We start from the raw sequence: 9,239 nt of genomic DNA on the forward strand, positions 1-9,239 counted from the left end.
CTGGAACGAGCTGCCCCCAGAGATCCGGGTCATTCCGGATCTCCCCTCCTTCCGCCGCGCCCTTAAGACCTGGTTGTTCCAGCGGGCAGGACTGGCCTAGGGGTATTTTAAATTGGTTTTAGCCAAATTTTAGTAGAAGCGGCCGATTATATATTTATTTTTAATGATTTTTTAAAATTTCTATTGTATTGTATTAAATCGTTTTAACTGGCTGGAAGCCGCCCTGAGTCCTACGGGAGAAGGGCGGGGTATAAATTTAATAAAATGAAAAATGAAAAAATGAAATGAAGTACTGTTATATTTTAAAAAGCAGAAAAATATTTCTGATTTAATTTCATTTAAGCTTTAAATATAATTAATACAATTTCACCCTCTGTTACGTTAAAAAAAATCATGCAATAAATAGTTTTAGTAGTGTCAGGGGTGGTGATTTGCAGGTTTTGGGGAGCACATTTGGTATGTGAGGCTTTAGGTTGGGCACTTTAAAGTAGCATGAGGGATGAACCTGATACACAACCTGTTAAATCAAGTAATGAACCCATTGTTTTAAAGAGTTACAAAACTGCTATGCGTGTTGCACAAATGTTGTCCAGGTGATGACAAAACTTCTGGCCAAAGGCTTCTGGTACAATCTGGCAAATGTACCTCATTCCTACCCCTCCCCACACAAGTTTAACTTTGAAAAGGTACATGATTGTATTCCTATTCATCATAGTGACAATGTTTCCTCTGAGAATGATCAAATTAGATTAAATAGAGTATGGATAAAGTGTATTTAGCTTATGCAAAATCTCATTGGTTATCACTTTATCAAAAAAAATTCTTGTATTTTCAGATTGATGGGACATCTTCCTCTTCTCCAGAAAGTGAGTAATTTTCTATTTGGTAAGATGCAGATTATCTGGGGTACCTTATCACACTGGGCACAATCAGATTGGGAATTCTTTTAGGTAATTGCATTAAAATAAATAAGACTATTTATAGACTAATTAGTAGCGATAACTAGTGGTAATTTCATAGAATTTGGGCTGCATTTATCTAAGTAAGTCACACTTGATTATTTATATCCTCTTTAGAATTAATTGTCTAGTAGTTGCAGATCTAGTCCTCTGCTCATACTTATGGATCAAGTATAAAAAATGCCTTGCCCAAGCAAATGGTAATGTTATATCTCATATGACCTCAAAAATTTGGTCTCTGACCTAAACTTCTAAATTTTTAATCCCTTTCACCCAGCTAAAATATCAAAATGATGAATTAATTAAAGGGCAAACTATTATTTGCAAAATTATCCATAAGATAATTTTTTAAATAGTCACCTGTAACCTTACCTATTATCAGCTAAAAAAACAACCCATTCACCAGTTCACAAGAAAGTTTTTAGAAAGAATTTAAGGAAATATTTTCTGTAATGTATCTGTAGTATCTGTAGTATCTGTAGCAATTTAAATCATTTTTGGCTGGGGACTTCTGGGAACTGAAATCCAGACATCTTAAAGTTGCTAAGGCTGAGAAATGCTGGGTAAATTGGTTCTAAATTGGAAATAGTTCAGTTACTGAAATTCTTATAACTTCCATCTCAGTAAATCTTGTTAAATCTGAGTTTGTGAGAACAATTAGTTTTGCTTGGCTTTGAACTGTCAATCTTAGTAAGGGTACCAAAAGGCCTAGGTTGCTTTATCACCAGGTTTCACCTTTTGAGCTCCGAAAAGCACCTTTTGGCTCCAGCATTCTTCCTCTGCAAAGGGGCCTGGTTAAGATAACTGAAAGTAATGCTTTCTTTACAGAGGGAAATACTACTGAGACCAAACTTGAGTTGGCTTCTGTTTCTCCTCAAAAGCCCATGGAGGCAACAGCCAAAGAGCAACTGGAGAATGGAGACATGTCAGGAGATGGTGGGTATTAGCCATTGGCAAGGTCTGCCATTAGGTAAGGGATCAAGCCAGGTCCTTGGGTGGTGATAAAAATGAAATCCACAGTCCAAAGTATAACCAGCACACCTGCTGAGCAAGTTTGCATCTGTCACATGATTTCTTGCAAATATGGACTTTGATATAGAGTGGTAGAAAATTTGCCATTACAAAAATATCTTGGTTTCAGCTGTAAGGAGATTGCTCTTTTTTCAGATCAGGACTTTTGAAGGTTCATTCTGGTTTTAGAAGAGTAATCTGGGTATGCAGTGGGGATGGTAAAAATTACTACTTTGTTTTGCTGAGAGTTTGTGACAAATGAAATTCTGTGGTTCTCAGGAGCTCTTTAGATTTTCTTGCTGATAAAGTATTTAATGGGAGAAATTAATCTCTGAAACAGGCTTGCTCATTGCAGTTATTGACCACTAAAATGCTAAAACATGGAGAGGATTCAGTGTATATTACATGCACTTTAGCTTCATGCAAAATTATGGTAAGGCCCAATTTCATGAAATGATGATTTATCCTATACTGTTCATAAAATCTGCTGCATGGGAAACTTCTAGTTTGCAGGCCTCATGAGAGTCACATGGTCCTTGGCGTGTCTAGATAGCTCCTTCCTCATAAGGTCTCCCCCTTCTGCCAAAGCCCTGGTCTTTCCACCCCACCCCACCCACAATTTCTGTCAGAAAGATTTTATCTCTGATTAGCAGCTGATGGGAGATAACTCTCTTCATATGCATACAAGCACTATTTTGTACGAAAAACAGCTTTAATAGCCCCATAGTGCAGGGCTTTTCAACCAGTGGTACGGGTACCACCTGGCAGGTGGTACGCGAACATCCTAGAAAAGTGGTAGTGGGGGAGGGGAATGAGAGCGCCACCAAGTGGGCAGGCATGTGTCTTGCTCGGCTGTGCCTTGAGGGGCACTTTTTTCAGTGCCATTGTAACTTCGAACAGTCACTAAGCGAACTGTCGTAAGTCGAGGACTACCTGTACTTTATCACTTTTTTCCTTTTTTTTTTTTGTCATCAAGTTTTTGACACCTTGCTAGGCGACTGGTGGTACTCGGATATTGCCATATCCTAAAAGTGGTACAATGGGTGAAAAGGTTGAAAAGCCCTGCAATAATGGATAATAGAGATATTTTAAAATGTCTTTATTAAACAGTTAGTAAAAGAGGTTTGTTTTTCCCCTAAAGACAGAAGGAATAACTTGCCTTTCCTAAATGTGCTTTTTGACTCAGTACCACAGTAACTATCCATGACGATTATTCTACAGATTTCTTGGATGTGTTCTGAGGATTTTGTATTAGTGTAAATGGGATGTATAGGGAATGTTAGGCTGAATATTTCCCCTCCCCATATATATGTTATGTTCTGCTGAAACCTGCTTGCCCTCTGGGATACTCTTCAAGGGTGACATGTGTTTCTGGTTTTGTGCTATTCCCCCCTCCCTGCTGTTTCTGCCCACTCCTCCTTTCTCTCTCCCTTCTCTTCCTACTTGCCCAGAGGACTAAGGAACAGTGTCGTTTTCCAAGAGGGTGCTTTTAAAATCAAGCTTTAAGTTTCAGCCTGTCTCCCTCTGCGCTGCAAAACACAGTGTGTGCGTGTGTATGTCATAGATGGGGAGGATTCTATAATATGGAAGCTGTAAGCATTCTTTGGTAGAAGGGACATCTTGTGTGGGAAGGGTTATCTGAAACTTTCAAACGTGAACACCATCACATGAAAGTGAAGCTGGAAAGATAAAGTTATTGTGCAATTTCCTCAGTGTCATCAGTTCATCTGCGCTTAATGGAGCTTCTTGGCTAGCAGACAGATCCCTACCCAGGAGGTTACTTGCAGAATTAGAGCTGTAAGTAAGAGAAATAGGAATCAGACAAAAATGGGGAGATAGATCTAATTAAATGCAGCAGACTGTACCATGAATTTGGAAACAGGGATTAAGGGGCTGAGTCAAAGGTTGCTTCATCTGCTACGTAGTGGGGTGCCTGAAATAGAAATTCTGAATTGCATTATCTCCTCCCACCAATGCACAATCCCTTAGGGAAGATCTCTGATGGAAGCCGCATTGAACTAAATGGAAACGGCACAACTGCCCAGATTTAAATCAAGGTAGGAAGATAAGCCAGATCATGGTGTAAAGGTCAATCTTTTGGTTATACTCTAGCCTCCCTGATGCTGCAAGATCACTTATATCCTTATGGAAGATTGTCAGATTTAAATAACTGGGTGGATTATCTTGAGAGAACCTGCCATAGTCGAAAGAAAGAATCCTCAATGTCAGTATCCTGAGCAACCCTGGTAAAGCTCCACCTTGTACAAAGCAGGCCTCAAACAGAGCCTTGGGGTATCCCACTGCTTACTTCTCTCCAAGTAGATGTAATTCTATTAAGGACTAAACGTTCAGTGTGGTTTGTCAGACAGTTACAAATCCATCTGGTGGTGATGTTGTCTATCTCACATTTTTTTAGTTTACCAAGAAATAGGTTGTGGTCTACTTTATCGAATGCTTATGGAAATCCAAATATATTATGTCCGCCAGCATTTCGCTGGTCCATTAATTTAGTCACTCTGTTGAAGAATGAAATAAGGTGCCATGTCCAAACTAGGGACAAAGAGGATCATCAGATTAATATGAATCTCCTCCATGTCAAACTGAGAGGTATACTTTTATCAAAAAGCTATCACCCTCATCGCCTATAAGACCCAGGTTTTGGAGGCAGGTGGAGGTCAAGAAAGCCATAATACAGCAAACCATAATCTGTACTGTAAACCATTATGAATTTGGCAGATGTGTTCAGCTCCGAGAATTCTAAAATCAGCTCCGAGAATTCTAAAAATTATAGTTCTCATGCATAAGGAGAGCACAAAGTTGGGGAAGGTTGGCTTCTGTATTATTGGTGATATTTAAAAAGAGAATATAGATCAGGACCAGAAAAGTCTGACATTTTCTTTTGTTCTCCAAAGGTATTTCTGGCAATGAATGCAGCTCTGAAAAAACAGGAGTCAAAGTAAACCCTGTGACTATAGAAGGTGGGGACTTTCCGCCTCATCAAGGGAGAATCGAGGCTGCTCCTACTACGAAGAATTTGGATCCTAGTGAAGCCCCTGCTGCTCACCAAAGAAAGCTGGCAGTGGAAAAGATGGTCATCAGAGATCATTTGGGGCAGGAAGTGGGAAGCATGGATGCTGTTGGGCAGACACAGAACTTCATTAGAAAAGAAGACGAATTGGAAGACCATGATAACATGGGAAATGACTGTGAAGAATGGAATACTTCAGGTAGCCTTTGCAATGTGGTGGATCAAAAGAAGACTGGTTGTGCTACTGAAAACCACCTGGACTGTGATCTTGATAGCCGTGATGGCCCAGAGGGAGCGTCTCCAACTTCCCATGATCAGCAAAACCCTTCCAACCTTCTGCAGGACAGTGCTAACTGCCTTGATTCCCCCAGGAAGCAGGGAGATAGTGAGCAGGAGATAGGCTTGTTGGTCAAGGAGGCAGTTCTTATGGAAATGGGGCAGAAAGAACTATCAGAACAAAATGCAGAGGAGGCAGAGCCTGCCAGAAACCTGGCAGTCTGTGATATTGCTACAGAAGAAGAAGCAGTGAACCAGGCAAATCTTACACAGAAGGAAGAGATGCAAGAATGCCATGAATCAGGAGAGGGGGAAGAGACCAAACAATCTGTTTCAGACCAGATCTCTCCTGGTCAGGAAACAACAATTCTGAACCCTTTGGAAGAGGCTAAGCTAGATCCGGTAATGACTTCATCTCTATCAGATCAGATTCCTTCTCTGCCAGATACTAAAGTATCCCTTCCAGAACAGAATCCATCATCTTTTCAGGAAACTGAAACTCTATTCCTGGAGTCAGAACAGCCGTTATTACCACATCAGAGTCCATCACCCCTTTTGGACCAATCTGTTTCACTGCAAGAAAATAAGGATTCCCTTCTAGGTCAAATCCCATCTTCACTGCCAGAATCCTTTATAGCATCAAATCCATCATCTTTGCAGGGTCATGTTTCTTCTCCAGAACAGAAAGCATTCTTATTACAAGATGATACTACTCCTCAAGAAACTAAATGCTTCTTGTTGGACCAGACCCAATCATCCATACATGAAGCTAATGGAAAAAATCTGGACCAGATCTCAACAGCTCTTCAAGAATGTAGTGATTCTGTGGTAGATCAAATACTGCCTACCTCTCCAGACCAGCTCACATCTCTGCCAGAAAAGATTTCTTCCTCATTAAATGAAGGACAGAAATCACCCCACATCTTGCCAACTGTTCTGGACCAAGAACAGTCTGTTTTGGAGATGAAAGGTCCCCTTCCAGATATAGCCCCTTCTGTTACTAATCAACTCTCTCCTCTATCTGATCAAATCATGTCCCTTGAAGAAGCCAATAATTCTTCCTTGGAAGAAGTTCCAGTACCTTTGCAAGTCCAAATGCCAACTGTTACAGAATCTCAAACACTGCTTCTTACTGAGGCTGATAAGTTTCCTTCAGGCCAGATCCCGTTATCTGAGAATGAAAAGAAGGCAACACCAACAACTGAGCCAGACCAAATTCCACTTGCCTTACAGGACCAGAATCCCCCATTTCTGGATGGCAAGGAGGTGACAGGATCTCTAACTGATCATTCACCACTTCAAAGTCAGTCCTCTTCCTGTTTTCTAGAAGTATCACTTCAAGACCAAGCTCAACCAACCTTAGTGGAGCACATGTCAGTCTCTCTGCAGGACCAGACCTCTTCCCTTAAAGAAACAGAAGAGACTCTTGCAGGAAAGACATCTCCATTTCTTATGGAAGAGACACCTGCACTGTTGGATCAAGCTCCAACCACTAAGAAAGACCAGGGTCCAATACCACAAGAAACAACTGTCCTTGATGCTTTGCCGACTGTGAACCAAGTCTCTGCTCAACCCCTTCTAGATGCAGCTGTAAATTCAAAGAATCAAGAATTGAAAGAAGATAGAGATTCTAATTTGGCTTCAGAAGCAGAGACCACTGAGATCCAAGAAAATATTGCTGCTGAGCAACAACCTTTGTTGAATGAGCTGAAAACCGCAGTAACCCCACAGGACATTTCTCTAGGAGATCAGCAGCAGTCCAAGAGTGGGATCCAAAAGCACCAGGGAGCCTCAGTCCAGGAGGCCCCTATTTACATCACCACTGATGGCAATCCTGCCTCATGCCACCTTCAACCTGCAGCATCACACCAGGAGGAGGGTCAAGAGCAGGGGCAGAACAGACGCAAGCAGAAGACGTGCCAGTGCTGCTTGGTCATGTAAGCTTGGCGTCTTTCACGAAGTTGAGGAGAACAGGTGTCATTGATCTGGTCCTAGCAGCAGGCTCTGAAAGTGGTAACATGCCCTGCTAATCATGTAGTGTAAGCATCTCACACATTCACGCATGCGCATGCACACACATGCATACAGTACACACTCCATGGAGGGACTTGGAGGCGAGTTGCATAGATGGGTCCATGGAAGGCTTGCTGCGTCACAAAAGAGAGTGTTCAATGACAGGATTGTTTCTCTTTATTGATATCTCCTAGCTCATCTCCCAGCTTTCCTGGAGGCAGCATATGAGGAATGCCCTGCTTGGGCAGATTGTATTGGCCCACACACATTCTCCTGCAGCATGCACACTTCTTCATACACTAGTAGTGTAGACCTGCATTTTTCTTGGCACTGTCAAGTACTGTATCACCATTCCCTCCACTTATAGTTTATGTGCCTGCATGTCATCCTTCTTGTGCGTGCATGTACATTACATATTTAGAATGCACATGTATGTGCACAAAGGTTATTAACATGCAAACCAAGATAGAGGCATATCCATCTTTTCTTCATTTGGCTTGCAAGGCATTTTCTTATCTTGGAAAACACCTGAGTTATGTGCCATTACAAACCTACAGGCTTCTGCAACTTTTTCACAGGGCTGGACACAAAGGCTACAATATGCATGCAGAACTCCTGCCATCCACACTCTCCGCATGTGCCTAAACCCCGTCTGCTGAGTTGGCATGACTCACCAAATCAATCTGAGCCCACTCCAGACACTGAGCAATACCCTCTTCCTCCTGTTCCCACCTCCTGCACCTCTGCTAAGATGGCCAGCTGAACACAACTACTCTTGCAGGGCAGTGACACATAGGACACAAGAGGACATCCTGCCAATAGGTGGTGCGTTGCAGGGACTTTGGTCAAGGCACTACTGGAACCTTCTCTCCCAAATGTGGTCTCCAGCCAAGATCTCGTGTGTGGTAGACTCAATCTTCTGCCTCCCAAAATGGGACTAAGAACCCTTTCCTAGCTCTGACTCTTCCCTTCCTATAAAAAGCCTGGGTTTGTGTCCTGCTAGGTCATAGGCTCTTCCCTCAGCCCTTCACATCCTCCTTTCGGTGACTGTTTATTCTATGCACTTTGTTTAATTTTAGTTATATAAACTTCTGTTGGGGCCACCACCTAAGCCAGTAAGAGCCTTTTACATGTCAGTTTCTGGCTAATACTGATTCTCAATTAAAGTCAGATGCAATGACAAGTGAGACCTGTGCCTCTGCTTGGGGATAGGGACGTGGGATTTGTCTCCTGGGCTTGGAAATGGGGCAGGCTAGCAGAGCTGTCTGATGATCCACTTACCAAAGCCCCAGGGTGATCTGGGGAGTAAGGGGTAGACAGATGAAGAGTTGGTGATCCTGTCTCTTGTCCAAAGTTTTCCAGTCCTGGGAAAGAAGTAGCAGTTAAAAGCCACTTCGCTATCCCTCCTTTTCCAACAAGGGCTTATCATGAATAATAAATAATAATGCATTATATTTATATATGGCTTGCAAAGTGCTGAAAGTACACCTCATGCAGTCTCAGTCATACTTAACAATACAGTTAAGTAGGTCAGTGCTCCATTACGTAAGAGAAATGGAGTGGGGAAAGCAGAGGCTGGAAGAACAGATCCCTTGCTTAAAATCTCACTCTGTGCCTCAAACTTCTTGTAGCTTTTTCCTTCTAGTTATGGTTGCTGAGATATTATAAGGAGTCAGCACAAGTAAGCATTGCTGAGTTGAAGTTTCTTCCAGGGGTCCAATTCCAAATGTTCCATGGGGAGAAGAAATAGCAACAAAAGTCATCTGAGATGCATAATATATACCAGGTGTGTTCTTGGCAAAGCTGATATTTGGAACTGGATTGGTGGTGAGGTTTGAGCTGTAGGTGCAAAAAACCCTGCCCACTGTCTTGTGTCAATATAAGGACAGAAGTGGTATCTGAGTAAAAACAAACAGTGTTCAATTTGGGGGCAAATACATATAAAATTCACA

The 9,239-nt window shown here is 42.0% G+C and overlaps 1 protein-coding gene across 1 annotated transcript in view; it reads left to right on the top strand.

The window, feature by feature from the left end:
• Positions 1 to 7,215, top strand: part of PALM3 (paralemmin 3) — a 42,254-nt gene extending 35,039 nt beyond the window's left edge. Inside the window, 3 exon segments of the mRNA XM_029286463.1 lie at positions 1,790 to 1,895; positions 4,883 to 6,244; positions 6,857 to 7,215. Of these exon segments, the coding sequence (XP_029142296.1) occupies positions 1,790 to 1,895; positions 4,883 to 6,244; positions 6,857 to 7,215 (1,827 nt within the window).
• The last annotated feature ends 2,024 nt before the right edge of the window (positions 7,216 to 9,239 follow it).

This window comes from Protobothrops mucrosquamatus, unplaced genomic scaffold, assembly GCF_001527695.2.
Source record: "Protobothrops mucrosquamatus isolate PMUCROS unplaced genomic scaffold, P.Mucros_1.0 scaffold_215, whole genome shotgun sequence".
Lineage (NCBI taxonomy): Eukaryota > Metazoa > Chordata > Lepidosauria > Squamata > Viperidae > Protobothrops > Protobothrops mucrosquamatus.